This window comes from Microcaecilia unicolor, chromosome 7 (assembly GCF_901765095.1).
Source record: "Microcaecilia unicolor chromosome 7, aMicUni1.1, whole genome shotgun sequence".
NCBI lineage: Eukaryota > Metazoa > Chordata > Amphibia > Gymnophiona > Siphonopidae > Microcaecilia > Microcaecilia unicolor.
In genome coordinates this window covers 265820578-265844857 of record NC_044037.1, presented here as the reverse complement: position 1 = coordinate 265844857, position 24280 = coordinate 265820578, and the positions used below count along the sequence as shown (strand labels likewise).

Sequence of the window (24280 nt, the reverse complement as noted above, 5' to 3'; positions counted from 1 at the left end):
GACGGAACCTTCCAATCGACATCCGGCAGATTGAAATCTCCCATCAACAGAACCTCTTTTTTCTTTCCTAATTTTTGAATATCTGTGATCAGATCTTTATCTAGTTCCTCTAATTGTGTCGGGGGTCTGTAGACAACACCCACGTGGACAGAGGTTCTATCATCTCTTTTTAAGGTGATCCATATCGCTTCTTCCTTTCCCCAGGTCCCTGTCATTTCAGTCGCCATGATATCATTCTTTACATACAGAGCTACTCCTCCACCTTTTCGACCCTCTCTATCCTTCCTAAATAGATTATAGCCTGGTATGTTTGCATCCCATTCATGGGAACCATTGAGCCACGTCTCCGTGATTGCAACAACATCTAAGTCTCTCTCCAACATCAGGGCTTGAAGGTCATGAACTTTATTGCTTAGACTAAAATTAAAGGGGGTTTTAAACCTTGGTCCTTTGATTTACTGCCCACTACACTAACCACAATCTACCCCTCAAACTTCTTTTGTGCTTTGTTAAGAATGCCTGTAATACTCAAAGTTGTCAAACGCCTATTATCTCCTTTTAGTTTCACTCTCAGAGAAGACACAGGTACTGGGAGATTATGGAGGTGTCATGCCTTAATCCCTCCAGTGGTCAGCTGCTCAATCAAAGCACATTTTTGTACCTTAGACATGAGTGAAATAGGTCTAACTTAGGATGTCCTTCTTTTTAGACTTGAACGTTTTATCCCGTTCAATAATCGTTGTTGGACGTCCTGATTTTAGGCCTTCCCTAGTCTCACCCACAACATGCCCCCTTTCCATTTAGACGTACTGCAGTGTTGGTTGTCCCTTTTCTGCCTTTGCAAAATTGGGATTTGGATATTTCAAGCACATGGACATCCATTTGGGCATTTTGAGATGATCATGTGCTTTGAAAATAAGCTCCATAGATTCCTGTGTATCTTTATAAAATAGGCCCAAGATAGAAACCTACTTTCCCTCTCATTATGATTTGAAATCCAACTAGACTAATATCAATATAGAAAGGGAGGACAGCAAGACCTCATGAGAAGAAATCTGGAAGGTAAGAGGTCTAAGAGCATAAAGCATTCATTAAAAAAAAATGTGCATCAGAGAGATTAGACTGTATCACATTTGGAGGAATAAAATAGAAGATGCTGTTTCTAGTTAGTTCTTGATAAAATAGAACTAATGACACCAAGTGCAGCAATATTATTAAGATTTCTGTAAACAACAAATATATTTTGTATGTGGTTTTTCCACCATTTTGATTTATTTTATCTTCTAAGTTTTGAATTTATTGTATTTTGTTCTACCGTGTGTTTTGTAGGAAATTATACTTTTAAGAATAATAGGGGGCACCTTATGTTTTCATATTTTTGGGGGTGTGTGGGCATTATGGGGGCAAATTCTATAACTGGGCGCTTCCAATTAGGCAGCTGAAGGGCCCATGGTGGGAGTCTATTATATAAAGGAAAGTAGGCACTTAACTTTCTTTATAGAATACTCACGTAACTGGGTATTTATTTATTTATTGTGCTTATATCCCACATAATCCGAATGTTAAATATTCAGTTCTATGTGGCTTACAATAATTAAGACTAGAAATGCATACAATATATTTTTACAAGTATGAAGAAAACATTAATGGTAAGATTTTGAAATGAGCAAACAAATAAAGATATAACATTTGATGTTTAGTTCACTGTCTAACAATGCAGAATTTGTTAAAAAGGAATGCCTTATGAAATTTGTGAAATATTAGATAACTGGTAATCCTTTTTATCTCACTGGGGTGGTATTCCACCATTTTGAACCTGTATGTGAGAAATCTCTGTTCAATATGGATTTATATCTAAGTACATAAGTAATGCCATACTGGGAAAAGACCAAGGGTCCATCGAGCCCAGCATCCTGTCCACGACAGGGACCAATCCAGGCCAAGGGCACCTGGCAAGCTTCCCAAAAAGACAAACATTCTATACATGTTATTCCTGGAATTGTGGATTTTTCCCAAGTCCATTTAGTAGCGGTTTATGGACTTGTCCTTTAGGAAACCGTCCAACCCCTTTTTAAACTCTGCTAAGCTAACCGCCTTCACCACTTTCTCCGGCAATGAATTTCAGAGTTTAATTATACGTTGGGTGAAGAAAACTTTTCTGCGATTTGTTTTAAATTTACTACACTGTAGTTTCATCGCATGTTTTATAGCTAGGAGAATGCAATATGAGATATTTTTTTGATCTAGTAGACATATTGAAGGCATGTAAATCTATCAGCTTCATCATGTAATCTGGGCTGATGCCATAGATCATTTTGTAGATGAATGTACATGTTTTAAAGATGATTTTGGCTTTGATTGATAGCCAATGTAATTTAGATAGTAGTGGGGATGCCCTATCAAATTTTGAAGCTTTGCATAAGAGTCTAGCAGCAGTATTTAGGGTAGTTTCAAGTTTTTTGATGAGAGATTCGTTATTTCCCAAATAGACAGTTGCAGAAATCAAATTGTAAAATTACTAATGTTTGTACAAGAAAAGTAGAAAATGGGACGAAAGATCTGGTTCTTTTCAGCTTCTATAAAGTTCTAAAGGTTTTGGTTATTATGGAATTAACTTGATCTTCACATGATAGGACTTGGTCGATGATGATCCCAAGAATTTTCAAATTATGTCCCAATGAATAGTTCATCTGATTGATGGTAAAACTGATCTGATTGTGGAAGTTGTTAGGACTAGAAATTATGAGAAATTTAGTTTTCTCCGTGTTTAATTTTAGATGGAAGTCTATTGCCCAATTCTCCATGAGATCTAAAATTGATCGAATGTTGGAGATGATATCCTAAATTTGAGTGTCAAAGGGAAGATAGATAGTCACGTCATTGGTGTATATAAAAGACTGCAAACTTTTAGCCTTTAGGAGGGGACCTAGGAGTTCCATCATGATGTTAAAGAGAACGGGAAATATTGTAGATCCCTGTGGAACTTCACAATCTGGGGACCAGACTGGAGAGGTGGATCCTCCCATTTTGACTTTGTATGCTTTGGATTTGAGGAACCCCATGAACCACTTACGAGCATCTCCGCAGATGCCCATTGCATCAAGAATTGTAGATCAGATGCTGTGATCTACCACGTCGAATGCACTAGACATTTCGAATTGTAGTAAGATAATTTTCATACCCATGCTTAAGATTCATCTGAATTTAGATATTAATGTAATGAGAACCGTTTCGGTACTGTAGTTGGGTCTAAATCCCAATTGTGTGTAGTGAAGTAAGGAGAAGTGTGATATGTATTCTATTAGTTGTTTACCTACCAAACCCTCCATTACCTTCACGAAGGGTGGTATTGAGGCCACTGGTCTGTAATTGGATGTTTCATTCAATTTACCTACAGGATTTTTAGGAACAGTAGTTAAAATTATTTTTTCCTTCTCAGTTGGAAAGGAGCCACTTTTTAACATGGAGCATATGTAATTATGTAGGAAGTCAATGAAAGAGTTGGGGGCTTTTGAGAGAATATAGCTAGTGCATGTGCCAAGAGTACAATGTGAGCATGTGTATTTGCTGAGGATGGATCTGACCTCTGTGGTAGAAGGAGTATTGAAATAGGACCAGATCCTTTCAGTTTTTATGCCTTCGTATTGACGTGTGATATTCAAGTAGTTGATAAAATTGCTACAAGGATTGGAGCTAGCTAGGCTTGTTCTAATTTTGGTAATTTTTCACTTGAAGAATATTGCTAGATCAAGGGCAGATGAAACAGAGTCACTTGATTTACACACCTATGGGCAGATTCCGTAAATGGCACCTACAAAACTCGGCACTGAAAAACCCACTTAAATATGATTGTATAAGCCACGCCTAAAGTTTGGTACGGTTTATAGAACAATGCTTATGTGTTATGGTCGCACATAAATTTAGGCATGATCATTTGCACCAAAGAAAATGTGGTGTAAGTGCTCACACATAAGTTTATCAATGGAGCACCGTTATTCTGTAATTATACATGTATCTCAAAGCCACTCTCCCACTCCATCCATAAATGCCCATGACATCCCCTTTTTTCGAGCCACGTGTAAAGTTTAGGCGCAGATCCCTTGCCTAACATTACACATATAACACCCAATTAAATCAAATTAGTGTGAATAATTGCTTGTTAAAAAGGCAGTTATTGGCACTAATTTGCTTATTATCCTATTGTGTGCAAATCGGGGCCGAGCCTAATTTTGCACATGCAATTTTCAGAGCCCTTTATAGAATCAGGGGCTAATTTTTAGTTGCCCATACTTATACCAGCCATAGAGCTGGTGTAACTGTGTGTGCCTAAGAGCAGCAGAAATATGCACAGCTTCCAGTATTATGTGCTATGCATGTTAAACAACTATTTGCAGAATAGCACTTAGATGCTATTCTAGTACTTACACATTTATGGGGTCCTTTTACTAAGCTGCAGTAAAATGGGGCCTGTGCTAGCATCAACTTATATTTTTGACACTCGTTAAGACCCCCTTTTACCACAGTGGATAAGAAACTGTCTTTTTTACTGGAAAAGAAATGGCCATGCACTAAGTGAACCACTTACTGCATGACCATTTTGTGAGGAAGCACTTAGCGCCACTCATTTGAGGTGATGGTAAGTGCTCCTGCGGTAACTGGGCAGCACATGGCACTGCCTGATTACCGCTGGGTATGCACTGGCACTACAAAAAGAGAAATTATTTTTGTGGGACACACTAGGGGTGGGAACTATTGCTGGGCTCCCGCGGTAGCCTGGCAGTAATTCTCAAGTGGGTCATGCCCTGCATTTATTGCACAGGGTAGTCAGTTAACACACTGGCACCACATTACATGCCTGGGCTGGTAGCGTGAGGCCTCCATGCTATCAGCCTGTGTGACATCTATTCTTGGGCCTCTCACATCACAACTTTCAACCCCTTAATTATCTAACCCTAGGCACCCCACCCCCGATCACACACTTCTTGATGTCCCCAAATCTCCGAACACACTTCCAAGTCCCCTCACCAAGCCCCTCCAAACTGTCTCCAAACCAGCCCTGCCCCCATCCCACAAACCACCCCCCCCCCATCCACCTCTGTGACTTACCCACAGGCAAGTCCTGGTGGTCCAGTGACAAGAAGCAGGGGAGGTCCCCCTCTGTATGTACTTCATCTGGCTCTGTGTATTGAAATGTTGTCTGCGACCCCTAGCGGTAGTCTCTCAGTACTACTGCTAGGAGTCAGCCTTCCATATAAGACTTCGAATCAGGGGCTTGGGGTGGGGGGGTTGGAGGGTGTAATTGGGGTTGGGGAACATCAGACTTCTGATCTGCCAGTAGTACAGCTGCATTTACCACCTCCTCTTGAAGTAGCAGTAAGTAAAGCTGTGCTATCAGCAGTTGTGACAGCTAGCGCATGGAAAGAGACAGTGCCAAATGATGGCAGCCTCTGTTCTTAATTGGGAGCATTTACACATGTAGGTTTCAGAAATGGCAGAGCTATACATCTATGTGATGGCACTAACATATCTAGCTTCGGAGGTGTTTTCCTGTTCATTTTGTACTTTCATTAAAAAAAAAAGATTTATAATGTATATTGACATAATGGACTACATTCAGTAATTGGCACCCATTTTTGGGCACCCCAAAAAATGTGCACTGAGTGTTGTTCTATAAATGGTGCGCCGAGTTGGGCACTGTTTATAGAATAGCGCATGGCACCGGGATTCAAGCCCAACTTTGGGCATAAGGATTTACACCAATGAAACCTGGTGTAAATCCTGATGCAGATCCCCCAAATTCTATAATACTGCATGCATCTTTAGTGAATGCCCCTGACCCATCCATGCCCCTCCCATGGCCACACCCCCTTTTCAGTTGCATGCTAAAAAATTTGCACACACATCTTTATAGAATAGCACGTAGCAAGATGTATGCACAAATCGTAATTGAAGGCAATTAACTGCAATATTTGCTTGTTAGCGCTCAATTATTGCTAGTTATTGGCTTGTTACTTAATTAAATTGCACGTAGAAGTTGGGCATACACCCAAATTTGCACATGCAATTTTGGATGGCATATATAGAATCCGGGGAAATGTGTTAAGCAATGCGGTGGGTTCATTTGTAAAATTAATTTAATGCCCACAAAACTTTTAAGGTTTACTAGTTATCCAAAGGGCTCATTTTCAAAGCTCTTAGACTTACAAAGGCCATGCGATAACTATGGGACTCATTTTCCAAAGAGAAAAGCATCCAAAAAGTGGAATAAATCTGTATTTGGATGTTTTTCTCACTAAAACGTCCAAATTGGTATTTTCAAAGCCAATTTTTAGATGTTTTTCTATTAAGTTTGTCAGAAGTGCGTTCAAATCACAAGGGGGCATGTTATGGGTGGGATCTTGGCATTCCTAACACTTGGACGTTTTTCTGCCATAATGGAACAAAAGAAAAATATCCAGGTCTATAAGTTGGATGTTTGGTCTAGACCTGTTTTATTAACAAATAAGTCACAAAAATGTGTCCTAAATGACATATGACCACTGGAGGGAATCAAGGATGACCTCCCCTTACTCCTTCAGTGGTCACTAACCCCTTCCTATCTCACCCAAATGTAATTAAAAATATTACTTGCCAGCCTCAGATGTTATGCTCAGGTCCATTAGAACAGTATGCATATCTCTGGAGTAGTCTAGTTGTGGGTGCAGTGCACTTCAGACAGATGGACCCAGGCCCATACCACCCCCTACCTGTTCTACTTGTGGTGTAAACTGTGAGCCCTCCAAAACTCACCAGAAACTCACTGTACCCACATATAGGTGCCATCTTCACTCATAAGGGCTATTACAGTTCAGGGTAGTGGGTTTTGGGTGGGCTCAATACTACTACTACTATTTAGCATTTCTATAGCGCTACAAGGCGTACGCAGCGCTGCACAAACATAGAAGAAAGACAGTCCCTGCTCAAAGAGCTTACAATCTAATAGACAAAAAATAAATAAAGTAAGCAAATCAAATCAATTAATGTGAACGTGAAGGAAGAGAGGAGGGTAGGTGGAGGCGAGTGGTTACAAGTGGTTACAAGTCAAAAGCAATGTTAAAGAGGTGGGCTTTCAGTCTAGATTTAAAGGTGGCCAAGGATGGGGCAAGACAGTAGGGGCTCAGGAAGTTTATTCCAGGCGTAGGGTGCAGCGAGATAGAAGGCGCGAAGTCTGGAGTTGGCAGTAGTGGAGAAGGGAACAGATAAGAAGGATTTATCCATGGAGCGGAGTGCACGGGAAGGGGTGTAGGGAAGGACGAGTTTGGAGAGATACTGGGGAGCAGCAGAGTGAGTACATTTATAGGTTAGTAGAAGAAGTTTGAACAGGATGCAAAAACGGATAGGGAGCCAGTGAAGGGTCTTGAGGAGAGGGGTAGTATGAGTAAAGCGACCCCTGGCGGAAGACGAGATGGGCAGCAGAATTTTGAACCAACTGGAGAGGGGAGAGGTGACTAAGTGGGAGGCCAGCAAGAAGCAGATTGCAGTAGTCTAAACGAGAGGTGACAAGGGTGTGGATGAGGGTTTTGGTAGAGTGCTCGGAAAGAAAGGGGCGGATTTTACAGATGTTGTAAAGAAAGAAACAACAGGTCTTGGCGGTCTGCTGGATATGAGCAGAGAAGGAGAGAGAAGAGTCAAAGATGACCCCAAGGTTTCGAGCTGAGGAGACAGGGAGAATGAGAGAGCCATCAAAAGAAATAGAAAATGGGGGGAGCGGGGAGGTGGGTTTGGGGGGGGGGGGGGAAATGAGAAGCTCAGTTTTGGTCATATTTAATTTCAGGTGGCGTTGAGACATCCAGACAGCAATGTCAGACAAGCACGCTGAAACTTTGGTTTGGATGCAAGGTGAGATATCAGGGGTAGAAAGGTAGATTTGGGAGTCATCAGCATAGAGATGGTAGGAAAAGCCATGGGATGAGATTAATGAACCAAGGGAAGAAGTGTAGATAGAAAAGAGGAGGGGACCAAGAACAGAAACCTGAGGTACGCCGACAGGCAGAGGGATAGAAGTAGAAGAGGATCCACCAGAGTGAACACTAAAGGTGCAGAGGGAGAGGTAGGAAGAGAACCAGGAAAGGACAGAGCCCTGGAATCCAAGTGAGGACAGGGTATCGAGAAGTATGCTGTGATCGACAGTGTCAAAAGCAGCGGAAAGATCAAGAAGAATGAGGATGGAATATTGACCGCTGGATTTAGCCAGTAATAGGTCATTGGAGACTTTAGTAAGCGCAGTTTCGGTTGAGTGGAGAGGGCGAAAACCAGATTGTAGTGGGTCAAGAATAGCATGTGAGGAGAGAAAATCAAGGCAGCGGCGGTGAACAGCACGCTCAAGTAATTTGGAGAGAAAAGGAAGGAGGGAGATGGGTCGGTAATTAGAGGGACAAGTAGGGTCGATTGAAGGCTTCTTAAGGAGAGGTGTGACCACAGCATGTTTAAAGGCAGCAGGGACAGTCGCAGTGGAAAGTGAGAAGTTGAGAATGTGACAGATAAAAGGAATAAGAGCAGGAGAGATGGCATTAAAAAGGTGGGTGGGAATGGGATCAGAGGAACAGGAGGTACATTTTGAGGAAGAAAGGAGAAGTGTAGTTTCCTCAATAGTAACTTCAGGAAAGGAGGAAAGGGAATGAGGGGAAGGAGAGAGAGGGGAACGGACTAGTGGATGGAGAGGTGGTGAGGTAGAGAAAGCAAGGTTTATCTTTTGAACCTTGTTGTGAAAGAATTCAGCAAGGGTCTGAGGAGAGAATGAAGGGGGAGTTGGGGGAGGGGGCACCTTGAGGAGAGAGTTCAATGTGGTGAAGAGAAGTTGAGGATTAGAGCCAAGAGAGTTGGTCAGTTGGATATAATAATCCTGTTTGGCACGTAAAAGAGCAGATTGGAAGGAGGTCAGCATGAACTTAAAGTGTAAGAAATCAGCAAGGGCCTGAGATTTCTGCCAGAGGCGTTCGGCGGAGTGGGTACAGGAACGTAGGTAGCGGATATTAGAAGTCAGCCAAGGTTGGGGTTTTGTACGCCTTATAGGGCGGGTCATCAAAGTTGCAAGAGTGTCTAAGGCAGAGGATAGAGTATTGTTGTAAGAAGAAACAGCCTCGTTGACAGACGTGGATGGTGCCACAGTAGAGAGGAGGTTTGAAACATGGGAGGATAGAGATGAAGGGTCAATATCTTGAAGATTCCTAGATAAATTAGATAAGATAGGACGGGACTGGGAGGGAGGAGATTTAAGTGTGAAAGTTATAAGATGGTGATCAGAGGAGGGATGATCAGAGGCAAGGAAACTAGAGGGTGAACAGTTGGAGGAGAAGATGAGATCAAGACAGTGACCATTTTGATGAGTGGGGGAGGTGGAGCATAGTTGGAGATTGAAGGAGGACGTTAAAGTGAGTAACTTGGAAATATAAGAGTTGGAAGGATCATTAGCAGGAATATTAAAGTCACCAAGGATGAGAGAGGGGGAGGAAGGATCATGGAAGAAGGCAAGCCAGGCGTCAAAGTCACTGAGAAAGGATGAAAGGGACTTATCAGGGGGACAATAAATGACCGCTATTCGAAGAGGCAGAGGAGAGAAAAGGCGGATAGAGTGGACTTCAAAGGAGTAAAAACAGTGAGATTGAGGTGGAAGAAGGGGTTGAAATCTGGAGGAGGGAGAGAGAAGTAGTCCAACACCGCCCCCACGGCCAGCAAGGCGAGGAGTATGTGAAAATAGATAACCGCCATGGCAAAGGGCTGCGACTGAAGCAGAGTCATCAGGGCAGAGCCAGGTTTCGGTTATGGCGAGCAGATGGAGGTGACACGAGATAAAGAGGTCCTGGATATAGGCAAGTTTGTTACAGATAGAGCGGGCATTCCATAGGGCACAAGAGAAGGGTACAGAAGAGGAGGGGACTAGAGAAATAAAGATGAGGTTAGAGAGGTCACGGTGAGATCTGTAGAGTTGGGATAATAGTTGGTGAGGGGAGCCAGGATTGGGATTGATGTCACCGGCTGAGAGTAAGAGAAGGAGTAAAAAAGAGCGGAGGAGAGTAGGAGAGGTGTGGCCATGAAGGCGTCGAAGGCGAGAGGTATTTAGGTGGAATGGGGAAAGCAAAATGGATGGAAGAACGAGGTGGAGATTAAAAGCCAAGAGGGAGGAAGAGGGTAGGAGAGAAGGTGAGGTGATGAAGTCAATGGATGGGCAGTGAGTTCCTGTAGCGGAGAGAGGTAGGGGGTGAGGGAAAAGATTAGGAAGGGACAGGGCTAGGAAGAGAATGTGAATAGGGGCCATAAATGACTGAGGTACTTTAGCAGCTGGGAAGATTAGATGTAAAGAGAAAAATGCCCCGGCGCATGGCACCTAGAACGGAGGCCCTGAGTGGATCGGAGAGGACCTGGGTGTCACCCCGGAGAAGGCTGTAAGGATATGCAGATGAGCTGCAAGTCCTCCACAGCACCTGAAAGGCAGCCGGTGGTAGAGCTGGGCACCTCTCAGCTGAGGAAAGGCTTACCAGGGTTTAGGCCGAAGCCAGCATTCCTCCCCCTGAGGGTCGCCTGATCCTAGCCAAAAAGCACCTGGAAACTCTGTGCACTTGGAGCGAGGGCCCTGGGAAGATCAGGGTGGAACTGGAGTCACCCCGGATACAGCTGTGAGGAAATGCAGAAGGGCTGCAAGTCCTCCACAGCACCTGTTGGGAGCGCTGGGCACCTAGAGCGGAGGCCCTGAGTGGATCAGTGTGGACCTGGGTGTCACCCCGGAGAAGGCTGTAAGGATATGCAGATGAGCTGCAAGTCCTCCACAGCACCTGAAAGGCAGCCGGTGGTAGAGCTGGGCACCTCTCAGCTGAGGAAAGGCTTACCAGGGGTTAGGCCGAAGCCAGCATTCCTCCCCCTGAGGAGCAACGAGATGTCTAACCTCGGAGCATTTAATTGAAGTCCACTGCAGTGCCCCCTAGGGTGCCCCATTGCTCTCCTAGAATGTTTGTGTGGCCAGTCTAATAAGAATACTTGCTCCTCCTACATCCCAGTGGCTTGATTTTGTGCTTTTTCAAAAATGGACCAAAAAGATGAAAGCACAGAGCACAAAAACATCTAGCAAATATCCATTTTTTGAAAAAAAAAATATATAGACCTTTTTCTGGTGTGAAAATGGCTATATTCCCCACTTGAATTTTACACGTTTTTAGGAAAGCGTCCAAAGTTGGACTTAGATGTCGTATTGAAAATGCCCCTCCATGTAACTTTGTAAGTCTAAGTACTTTGAAAATATATCTTTATATGGGCACCAATGAATGCATATCTCTAGGTAGCACCTTTAAGGACCACTTACATACCTAACTGTTTTCATGTAAGGAGATTGAAGGAAACATTTTAACTTTCTGAGCCATCTCAGTTTATAAAAAGCTGATTTGATGTTTACATATTAAAAAGTGATGCTTTCCTGCTTTAGGGTTTAAAATGAGAAGACAATTTGCCATCGGGGAATCTGTTGGCAATGGAGAAAGTTGCCCCCATTTGGTGGAATCTCTTCCTTGTGAAGATCCCATGTGTTTTCAGTGGGTCAGTTCTGGAAAAGGAATTTGTGTAGCTGATAATGGAGACTGTGGAGAAGGAACATATATACAGAAGGCAGAGTGCAAGAATGACAAAGGTATGTAATGTTAACAAAAGAATGTTCTTCTCATGAAACGTGATCACCAGACCAGCATGGTGCATTCCTTCCCATTGTTTTCCCTTTTTAAATTGTTTTATTCAAATATATCTACAAAAGTGCATTTTCATTCCAACCATAAATTATATTCTCTACTATTGTAGCTCATTTGTCATCTGCAGAGCTGGACTTTGATTTTCTGTGATGGCTGCAGGTTTGGCGAGATTAGATTATGTTCTATAAATACTGTACTATGGAGCTCAACTTCAAAAGAGAAAAACATCCAAAAAGTGGCATAGATCTGCTTTTGGGACGGTTGTCTCACAAAATGTCCAAACTGATATTTTCAAAATCAATTTTTAGACGTTTTTCTATGAAGTAGGTCAGAAGATCTAAAATCTTTTAGATTATCATGTAATTTAATTGAGCAATATTTCACAAAGATCTGATCTTTCCATTGAAAGACTGTTTATGACTAACAAAAATTGGTTATCTGGGACTCTACTGGTAAGCAGACCTTTAGCAATAAGTACTTTTTCAGGCAAATATAATATGTAAGGTACCCAAACAGCCAGCAGGAAAACTGGCAGCAACATTAATATCTATTTGGGAGAAAGTGCAATTTTTCTTAAAGAAAAAAAAAAGAAATACTGGCAAAATGCTAAAATCAAGAACATTTCAATTGTAAAATAATTGTTTGTGTAGTCAATTAATTTGGGTCCCTGCAACGTAAGTATTTACCACCAGATTCTGTATAGGTTGCCCAAATTTGGACATGGATCCCAGATCTGTGATTAAACTAATTAGTCAATTAGGTGGTAACAATCTTTTATAGGCATTAACAAGCACTTAAGTAGGCGTTAACAAGCACTTAATTGGCAGTATTTAGGGCGTACATGTGGATGTGCCCTATGCCCTATTCCTCGGAGCACTCCATTGGGTTTTCAGGATATCTACAATGAATATTCATGAGTTAGATTTGCATGCAAGTGAGGAAGTGCACACACATCTATCTCATGCATAATTATTGTGGATATCATGAAAATCCGATGGGACTAGGTGTGCCCCATAGACTAGGTTGGGAATGGCTGCCCTATTCTATAAACATGCGTGCCTAAATTTCATAGTGCACAGCTCCAAAGGGGATGCGGCCATGGTAGGGGCATAGGCAGGTTGGGGCATTCCCAGAAATTAGGCACAGTGTTATAGAATATCTGCATTTGCGTGCCTAACTGCCATCAGTTGAGCGCTGCAAAACAGCAAAAGTAGAGGCTGACAAATGTGCAAACCAATAGGGAAATAATATCAAGAAACAGTTTATTCAGAATATTCATATCAAGGACCCGACACGGTCTGTGTTTTGGCACCAAAGCGCCTGCCTCAGGGGTCACAAACAACTTTCTCTGAGAAGAAGCTGATTGGCTTGAATAAATCCTTTATGTATACACGTGGTTATAAAAACAAGTTAATCCACAGAGAGAACAAAGAAACAGCTAACCGATCAGCAAGCAACACCTTGAATGCTTGAACAGAGGAGGTGAATGAAGAGGTTGAACATGGAGGACTAGGGAGTAGATGAAAGATAAGGGGAAGGAGTGAGAGATGGGGAGAGGGAATGGGAGAACTGGGACGGAAGGAGAATAGGAATGAAAAACTGAGAGGTAAAAGAAGAGGGGATGTAATTTATGAGTGAATAAAGACAAAGAGAAGAGAGATACAGATACAAGATGAAATGGAAATGATGCCACATGCAGTGGGGAAAGGAATGATAAGAAGAGGAGAGAGAAGAAATGGAAAATGGAAAAGAGATCCTAGAAAAGAACTTAGAAGAAGGTAAAGAACAGGAATAAGAAAAATGTATTCAATATAAAATGTCTATACAACAAAGATTTTCTATTTGCATTTATTGGAACATGTCAGCCTTAGGAAATGTGCATCTGCTGTCTCTTTGGATTTTGTACAACATGGGAAGCAATACGTTTCTGTTTCTTATACTCTCGTCCTGTATTGCATGCAGTCTTGAGGATTCCAGTTCAATTTTGGTTTGCATGTTTGTTTCTAATTCATGATCCCTTATTTAATATCACATGAGGATTAGCCTGTATTCCTGTGTAGGGACCCATCACAGCCCAGTTCCTTGTGTTTTATTACTGGGAGATAAATTGGTGCTCTAATACCTCTGCCAAGGTAATGTGTCCAAATAGATTTGTTTAGCATGATGACCCTCATTCTTAAATCAGGTTCTTGGGCCTGAAGTAATATTAGCAGTGCTGAATTTTTATAAGTAGATTTTTTTGCTATTGTATTGTTGGGTTAGAGCTGTGCTGGAATGACATTGGTTCAGAGAACAAATAATCAGCCCAGTATTCAAAGCCACTTGTCTGAGCAGCAAAATTGGTGTTCTAACTTTATCTGGACATTGATCTAGGAAGCGGTTTGAATATCATCACTAGCTGGATAATATTGGTGCTGCCCATTTAGTACCATCCTCCAGATAGTGGCCAGTGCTGCTGAATGTGAAGGAATACCTTCAAACATCATGGCCAGTGTTTAAATGAAGCACCAATTTGGAGTTTGAATATTGAACTGAATGTTTCTGAACCAACATTTTTGCAGCTCTTGAACTGTTTGAAGTACATATCAGATTTATTTCCTCATTAATATCACTGAAAATTCAATTTTGCTAACATGACTGTGGTATTATTAGCTGTAAAGGCTAACATGCTACTTTCAACATGTTTGGGGGGGGGGGGGGGGTTAAAAAATTTATATTATGGTGGGGCCCAACATACTTTGCTTGTTTGCCTAGGGCCTACCAGCTTAACAAAGGATTAATTATGCTCTAGAAGTATTCCATTAGATTCCACCGACGAGGAAGAAGGGGCATTACACTTATTATTTGCATAGGGCAACAACACAGGAAGCACTGAGCAATTGCAGCACCTCAATTATAACATATTAACATAGTAAATCACGGTAGTTAAAAACCTGAACAGTCTATCCAGGCTGCCAAATATTCATATTCCTTATCAATTCAAGATTAAAATCAACAATGAATGTGAGATTATATACTTCATCATGATCTTTCTTTGGTGTTTGGTGTTTCTGGCACATAGACCGAAGAAGTCCACCCATCAAAGCTCACTCCAGCCTATCCGAATCTGTCGTGTCATTTGAGGGACACAGACTATAAACGTCTGCCTGGCACTGTTCTCACATTCCAAATTACTGGAGTATCCGTCAAAGCCCTCTCCAGCCCATCCTAAACTGGATTGCTATATGCGGGACATAGACCGTACAAGCCAGCCCAGCTACCGGCCTAAGGACCCTGTTTACTAAGGCGCGTTAGCATTTTTAATGCGCCTACAATTAGCACGCGTGCTAACTGTGTAGGCGCCCATAGTGATTATTGTAGGCGCCTACACAGTTAACGTGCTTACATGATTAACGCAACATTAAAGATGCTAACATGCCTATAACATGGCTTAGTAAGCAGGGCCCTTAGTTTTTACAGCCAGAGTTGCCATCTAAGTACCACTCGACACACCATTCATTTCCTAATGCTCATCCCACACCTTTTTGAATTCCGCCACCGTTTTTTCTCCACCACCTGCCTCAGGAGGGCATTCCAGGCATCAACCACCCTCTTCGTGAATTTTCTGACATTACTCCTAAGTCTACCACCCCACAAACTCAATTCACCATTTTACCATTTTCCCTTCTTGACTTGTCTTCCCCCTCCCAGCAAAAGTATTGCTTTTATACATTCCACTAGTTTGGACTAGAGCTAGTCTACCCCCACTCATGCCTCGCCCATACTTCTCCCCAGGAAACACTCCCTTGCAGTTACGAACTAAGCCATTTGCACTCTTACAGAATAGCACTGAGTATTCTACTAGCACTTACATACATAAATACATACATGTATTGTCACACACAATGATGTTATTCTATAGATTTAAAGACACAAATGGCGCTTAAATTTAAGTGCTTTATTTTAGAATAAGGGCGTATGTATATTGTACATCATCAATGAATATATAATTGTGTATGCTTGCAGTTATACATGTTTTAGAGATCAATAATTAGAAAAAAAAAAAATTAGGGACCCTTTTACCAAACTGCGGTAAAAAGTGGCCTTAGCTCGTGCATTCCTATGTACTAAGGCCATTTTTGCTATATGGGTAAAATGGACGAGTTTTCTATTTTTTAAATTATTGGCCATGCGCTAATTTTCCCGTTAGCTTGTAGTCATTAGCATGTGAGTCCCTACCACCAGCTATTTTGCACACAGTAAGGGCTCACATGCTAACCGCATACTAATTGGTTAGTGCACAGCAATGTAGCTGCACTAACTGATTAGGACAGTACATTCCTACTCTCCACTCCTGCCCCTAGCGCTAAAAAATAAAATCTATTTTTAGCATGTGGGAAGCGCACGGAGATTCAAAAAATTACCATGGGATGCCTGAGTGCACCCCCTTGGTAAGGCAATTCAAGCTGCGGTAAGCATGTGTTAGTGTACTGTAGCTTAGTAAAAAGATCCCTTAGTTAGGTGGTTGAGCCAAATTCCATATTAATATAAATTGATTTCTTTCTGCTATGTAAATATTTTATAAGAGAACATGTACATAGGGCAATGATTTTGTGTCTTTTAAAATTGTCTACAGCAGTTACCTCATTGGAGGAGACTGTATCTGTGTCCACCCCTCTCCCCCCCCTCCCCCCGTCTCAGCCTCTCCAAATATGTCAGTGGCTATCTATGCTTATAAAGCTGTCAAAAATAACTAACCTGCTCCTTTCCAACTGAACATTTCTTGAAAATACTTCTCTACTTTGCACAATCTTCCATTGCTTTCTGTGCCGGGGAAACATACATTTTCATCCTGTGCTTATCTCACATTCCATTTAATGGTATGCACAGGTCTCCATGTTTCCTTTAAAAGTGCTACAACTCAATCAAATGTCAGTTCTTGTGATTTATGTGTTGTAATCGCAAAATCTGAAATTGCAGGGAACTGAGTTCTCTTCAAAATAAATGGTACATTTGTTTAACTTAATAGCAACTCAGTTTTCATTATAGCTCATTCTTCTCTGTTATTACCAGTACAGGTGAGCATCAATAAAGGGGCACTTTTACTAAGTATGCTATGCAGTTAGGTGAAAAAGGGTACCTTAACTGTGAGGGAAGAAGTATGCAACTGTGAATACACTAGCATTAAACTTAGTGTGTGCTAACTGCATATAGCCTCATATGGGGCGGGAAATATGTGAGCTATCCCTCGGATTCTATCTATGGCGTCCAAAATTATGCACCCAAATTTGGGCATGTGCAACATAATTGTTTAACGAGACATTAGCTTGTAATAATTGGGTACTAACAACCAATTATTGCAGTTAATTTACTCCGATTAGGATTTGTGCATGCATCATGCTAGATGCCATTCTATAAAGATCCGCATTCAAATTTTATAGCATGCAACTGGAATGGGGGTATGGCCATGGGAGGGGCTTAAGTGGGTCAGTGGCATTCACTAAAGATGCAGGCAGTATTACTGAATACAAGGGATCTGTGCTTAACCTACATGCCAAGTTTCAGTTGGTGTACATCCTTGCACCCAATGTTTGGCGAGGAAATGAGCTCTAAGCGCAAAACTCAGAGTTGCACTGATGCTGAATCTAGTCCACTATGTGTGGAATGGGCATGGATTGCCCATTGCCGTTATTTCACAGTAGTTTACTGCGTAACTGCCACTGTTGCAGTTAGCGTAGATGTACTTACCACTTCAGAAATAGGAGGTGTAAGTACATCCATCCCAACAGGAAACATACTAAGAACTTTTCTGTTGAATAACTAGCAAAATGTTTATCCACTCCTACCCTAGCTGAGAAAATATTTAATCATCTCTCTGACCTCATTTTCAACTTTCTTTAAATTTGTCACCTTATTTTCTAACTCCTCTTATTCTCTTACCTATCTATATGTTCCATCTTTGCTTATACCCTACACTGTCTATTAAAGTGTTCTATTATGTATTTTGTTGACATTGTAAGTAGTTAACCACGCCAAACTTTGTATTGTTATTTGAATATTTTTACTGCTGTAATTGTCTATTGCTTATGTTTGATTTAGTCTTACTGTACACCGCCTTGAGTGCATTCTTTCAAAAAGGCAGTAAATAAATCCTAATAAAATAAATAAATATACATGTTGAGAATACCCCCAAACGTTAGTGTACAGGCTTTACACTTACTGCATGTCAATGTTTGCATATACCCCCGGATTCTATAGAGTGTGACCAAAATTGTGCATGCAAATTCAGGCATATTCTGCATTTGCAAATGCGGGTTTAATTAGTTAACAAGCCAATCATTACCAATAATTACCATTTAGCAGGCAATTATTGACACTAATTGGCATTAATTAGAATTTATGGTTACAACTTGCTAGGCATATTCTATAAAGTGCGCACGTAAATTTTAAGGCATGCATGCAGTGGGTGTGACCAAGGGCATGGAATGAGCGGATTGTGGGCTTACAAAAAATTATGTGTGTGGTTATAGAATACCCCTGCACCATGCCTAACTTAGGCGCTGGTGTAAAGTCCTGCAACTAGGTTTAGGCAGGGTTTATACAATATGCCAAGGTGGAAATTTTTTCAGCACCAATTTTTCAGGCGCTATATATAGAATCTAGCCCATAATGTACAATAAATGCAAAATTGTATTACAGATTAGTAAAAGGATCACTAAGTGTTGGCAAAATGATGATAAGAGACATGATAGAGGTCTATAAAATCTTGAGTGAAGTGGGATAACGATAAAATCATATCAGGGTTCGATTTAAGTAAGAAGGACAACTGGTGGTGGGGGGAGACATGCTGGACAACCAATGGGAGGGTGTAGGAGAGAAAAGGGGAGATGCTATAGGTGAACTGGTTTGACCCCGGTCCCGAATTTAAAACTGTATTCACTTGGCTAAAAGTATGTTATAGCACTGCTGCAGGGAAAATTGACAACAGATTGTGTTGAAACTGGAAGAATATACAGTTGTGGGACAAAGTATTGCATTATGGTGTGATGGTTTATTTGAAAGAGAAGTTTGAAAAAAATTGTTGAATAATAAAAAGCTTGATTTGTGTGTTAAGTAAAGTTTCCTTACTAATTGTGGGGAGTAAAATAAAAAAGGCGAAGAAGGTGTGATGTAACATAAATATGGAAACCCTATAAGAGTAACAGTGGGGTAAGAGAAGTGTGGGAGTGTATTAATGTCAAATGTAAAGGCTGAGCAGGCTGCCACCCTTTTGAATTATATGGGTGTCCTGACTCATGCTTAAGGAAAAAAAAAATAAATTTGCAGTTTCACCATGCTGCCACCCTACAGTTATCTGGGTGTCCTACTTTAACAGAAGAGGTGAAAAGAAATTAATACATGGAGATATGGGTGGAGAATTCCCTCAATGGAGGAGATTCTGAGTGGCAAGGAAAAAAAACCCCAAAACAAATCATTGGGAACCTATGGAATGAGTGGTGAGTAGTAAGGAAAAAAGGTAAATGGTAAATTTGCTTAAAATATGAGTAAAGAAGACTGGACAATTGTTGGTGTGAAGAATGTGACAAGAGTACCAAGATTATAGGAAAAAAAGAAATATGTTTGTGGTTTGGAATATGTTAGTGATGTTGTGTGGGGTTTGTGTTGCTTCAAAGGGAGGAGAGAACAAAACCTAAGAAATTGGCCCTTGAGGACAAGGGATGATGATTTTCTGTGATGGAACCAGGCAAGTAATCTTTTCTTTACTGGGGGCAGAGTGTAATCCTCCATCATATGGGGATTACTAAGTGGTGTCAGCTTTCTGGAGTCACTGGGGGGAGAGCTGGGATGTGCCTAGGCGGGAAGAAGACCCTGCCCAAAGGGGAGTGGTGTTTAAATAAGTTGCAGAAAGAAAGTAGGTTTAGCAGTTGATTGATAAGGGAGGTGGAGCTAAAGGTGATAAAGGTTCCTGTTTGGGGGGAGAAGTGGTTTTTGGTTGCCTGTATCCCCACCGCGACTCTTGGTGGAGAGGGAGATCCTAAATTGGATATTTAACCTCAGACTGGTTAAGGAGTAGTTGCTGCCCCACTAAGTTTAAACTGTGAAAGTGCAGAGCTGAGGGTGGGTAAGGGGAACCCAACTCAAAGCAGGAACCTGAACAAGGGAAGCCTGTTCAAGGCCAGGGTGCAGCTGCAGAACTGCATTACTGGAAGAACAGCCTAAAGGGTCTGTGCCTGAGGGAAGCAAATTGAAATAAGAGGAGTTGATAACAGCCCTGGATTATTATCAGACCTGGGATAGGTAAAGGACAGGATGTCTTGTAAATGTGTAAATGCTAAGCCTTATTAAGGAGATCAAGTTGGAGACAAGCATGGTCTGAGAATGTGGTTTACAACATCAAGGAGACAGAAGACGTAATATTGTACATATGAAGTTACACTGAAAATGGTTTGGCTGCCATTTGCAGAATGTTCAGTAGAGTTGAATTGCATTAAATCAACATGTTTGGAGTGTTCTGTGGTTTGTCTCTGAGGCGGGAGTGGGGACGCTTGCTCCCAGGACTGGTAAGACTATATAAAGAAGCCCTACTTAATTTCCCAATCCCTGTATCTCTATTCTGGACCTTAACCCACTTCCAAGCTCAAACTGAATGGACTATGCTGAGTGGAGTATGTGAAGTGAGCGGAGTGTGGCATGGAGAGTAGAGAGAGAAAAAAAAATAAACTGTTTCCCTGTGACCCGGGTCAAAAGTGGTTGGAACTGAGCTAGTGGGAGATTTAGTGGTGAGACCCGGGTTACGTGTAGATTGTAGCATCTATTTTTGCCATATTTTACTGAATCAAAATAAAACAGCACCTTATGGGTAGGTCATATCTGTCTCTCTATGATCTAATATCGCCAGAGAAACAAGTGGATGCAGAATGATGAAATGTGAGATGACATAAGAATATTAAGCCGGGAGGAGGATGGGAGTTAATGAATTGGAGAGAAGAGAGGGTATACAGATGAGCAGGGATAAAGAATCCCTCTGGAAAGATTATATAATTTATAAATGTAACTTTCTAAGCCATAACTTTATTAAAGATATAAATAAAAGAGTTTCATACATGTTTACTAGACTGATCAAAAATGGTATGATCTTTGATAACTATTGGTTAACTTTTTTGACAGCATATTTAACTTGCTTCATTGCTAATCCATTTTGAATTTATGCTTGACATAACTTAAAGGTACTGCTTGCACTTGTGCAAACGAACAAGTAGGTGACGGTGTGCTATCACTTATCTTTCAATTTAATCTTTTAATTAAGTAATACTCTCTATATAAAATTTTCTTGGGCAAGAATGTGGCATGCCATTAATTTACTTATTCTTAACTTCTATTTTCTGGGTTCACAAACTTGCAACTTTCAGGATAATCACAATACGTAAATTAATCTGATTTTTTTTAATCAAATGTATGCAAGTATCTCATTAATATTCACTGTGGATATCCTGAACATCAGACCTGTTTGCAGACCCATTACTTTAATTAGAGGAGGGCACATTCCATTTTAGTCTGCTCAGGCATTTTTATATTAGTCATTCTAAAATTGGAACCCTGAAGATTAGATGAAAGGAACTCAATTTGTTTTTCAATTATAGTAGGAGAACCTTGAACTTCATTTAGCCTCATATGGATTAGGTTGAAGTTCCCATTCTTAGCAGGTGTAAGAAGGTCACCTCCCAGAATCATTCTGTAATATAGCTCAGAAAAAGTTAGTGGAGTTACAGTACTTTGGACACAAAGAGATTGAGGCCTATATTTACTAAAGTTTACCATGCCCAGTAAATTTAATTTTGGGAGCAGTTCTATAAAGTGTGCTAAAAACTAGCCTTCCAATATTTAAAACCACTTAACTGGCCAGGAACAGCTTCTGGCTGGTGAAATGGCACAACCGCCTATCAGGCAATATTCAGCGGGAGATAGCCGGTTATCTCCCGCTGAATATTGCTGGTTAGCGCTTAGCAGATAACCAGTTATATCAAGCAATATAACCAGCTATCCGCTAATATTCAGCGCAATGCTGGCTAAATTTGGTAGCCAAAGTAGGCTGCCGAAATAGCAGGAATATCTTTTGCTGGTTTAAACTTATCTGGCCAGTGCTGACTGTCGGCTTGGTCGGTTAAATTTAATCTGGCCAAAAAAAAACACCTGGGTATTCAATGCTGGTCACCAAAAAGAGCCCAGCATTGATTATCTGGGCTGACTGCCAACCACAGGAGTTAGCTCTTGCAGTCTGAATATCAGGGCTTAGGTGCCCAAAAACTGTGTTCTAAGATAATCTATAATATCATCTAGGTGCCCAGCTTCTGTGTGAGAATAGAGCCTAAGCTTGAATTTGGGTGCCAGCGTTTAGGCACCAAATCTTACACAATGTAAAAGGCATATGCAAATGTTAGCATCTAAATGTTGGTACATGGGTATGCAACTTACAGTATTGTGTAAGTTCGGCATCTTAGTGTGACCTTCCTCCCCCCCCCCCTTTCTTTTGCAGTTAGGCGCTCAGGTGCTCACTTATAGAATAGTACCTAAGTGCAGTTAGGTGACTAACTGCTGTCCACCTCCTGTTTTGGTGCCTACCTTCTGTTTGAGTGTCTAAAGTTAGGCACCTAATTGATGCCAAACTTCTGGCGCACTATATAGAGGTAAGGGGTTAGATGCTAGTATGGATACTCAACTGGTCTTAGCGGACATTAATGCATATTCTAGAGCTTCACAATCCTGAAATAAGGACCCCACAGCCAGTCAGGTTATACATAGGAAATGCTAATTTATCTCATGCATATTTATTGTGAATATTTTGATAGCCCAGCTGGCTGAGAAAGCCTCAGGACAAGTTTGGTAAGCCATGATGCATATACTCAAAATAAATTAATGCTTGTGACCAGCCCAGACACCTGTTGGATCATCTGCAACAGTCTAGACTAGGGGTTCTTAGCCTAGTTCTCAGGACATATGTAGCCAGTCACTGAAAGTCTTTGCAAAATACCTATCACTATGATATTTATAAGAGACCTACATACTAAACTGCCTGTACTGAAATTGCCATTTCCATAAGACCTCAGTGTGAGTTTAACACACTTGATGAAACCACTATTCAAACCAGTGGGATCCTCTTTTTAAACACTTTCTTGGGAAGTAGTTTTTCTAATAGCAGTCACGTTAGCAAGAAGAGTCAAGGAGCTTCAAACTCTTGTCGTCCCCCCCTCATGTTTCTCCTAACCACCCATGGGCTCCCATAGGCTTATGTTGTATTCCTTGATTCTCCAGATGTTGAGGCAGCCGTTTTGCAATTGTAAGATAGGCCCACCTCTGCTCTCAAAATGGCTGCTGAGACCTCTACTTTACAATTACAAAATGGTTGCTATAACCTCTAGTGGTAGTCTTGTGAGACTGCCACTACAGTTTGTGACAGCCATTTTGAGATGAGCTGGTATGGGCAGGAGCAACTGGAGATCAGTTCTGCCCTGAATACATCCATAGAGCAGCAGGGATTGTAAAGTAAACCCAAGGGCTAGGTGGGTGGATAAGGAGGCATGTTGGGGGGGGGGGGGTCCTGAAGGGGAGCCACTTATTCAGGAAGTGAGGAAGGGAGGATACTCCTGTTCATGGAGGGGAAGATGGAGCACAAACTTTCAGTCACTGCCAAAAATACATATTGAGTTTTGGCATAAACCAAAAACCATCCAAAACCTGAAAAATATTTTAAGATGAAACCTAAAACCATGCCAAAACTGGATCTTAGACCAGTTTCAGTGCTGAACCAGAAATTGAAATTTGGTCACCCTCTATTCCAAATGTGGCATCATCATTTTATCTTAAGTCAGTCTTCTCTCCTAAACTCCATTCTTACCCAGGAGAAAAGGCAATCTTAGATTGCAAGACAGCTATGGCTTTTAATCTAAAATGTATGGAGATTAGTAGAAAATATACTTATCTCATCATTTCACACTATTCAAATGTTGGAGGATTAGCGGTAGCCAAAGAATTGTTCAGCTGGAAAGTGAATTGCATCCAGTTTTGTGACCAGCAAGTTGAGCTCTCCATATGATTCAAACCAACAATATACACATCATGTTAAGGCTTTATCAGTATCTGTAACCCATTTAAGACAAGTATCAATGGAAAACATTTCTAGAGATGTCACAAAGTTCTTCAGGTACAGATAATGCAATGGGCAAGTAGTATTAAATCATTTTGATTAGGTGGCATCAGGTTTCTTAAATTTACAAATATCTCAGATCACTTAAAATATGCCATTTCTAACATATTCTGCCTTTAACAATCATTTTTGGCATTTTTTTTGTTTGACAAGAATGGATATGTATTAAAACAATTCCTAGCTGGAGAGAACTCACTTATGTGGCTGATTCATCCTGCTTGTCAATTAAGAAAGCAAAGTTGTTTACCTTAACAAGTGCTCACTATAGACAGCAGATTAAATCAACCACGCAATCCCTCCCACATTTAAAAAGTTAACATTAATTTATGCATTAAGTGAAGAGCTTCTACGGGGTGCAATGAAGGGAAGGTAAATCATACTCAGAAACCTT

At 41.1% G+C, this 24280-nt stretch overlaps 1 protein-coding gene across 1 annotated transcript in view; it reads left to right on the top strand.

Moving 5' to 3' along the window:
- THSD7B (thrombospondin type 1 domain containing 7B) overlaps positions 1-24280 on the top strand; it is a 595317-nt gene that overhangs the window by 65401 nt on the left and 505636 nt on the right. Inside the window, exon 6 of the mRNA XM_030210867.1 lies at positions 11453-11653. Within this exon, the coding sequence (XP_030066727.1) occupies positions 11453-11653 (201 nt within the window). The remainder of the gene's footprint in view (positions 1-11452; positions 11654-24280) is intronic.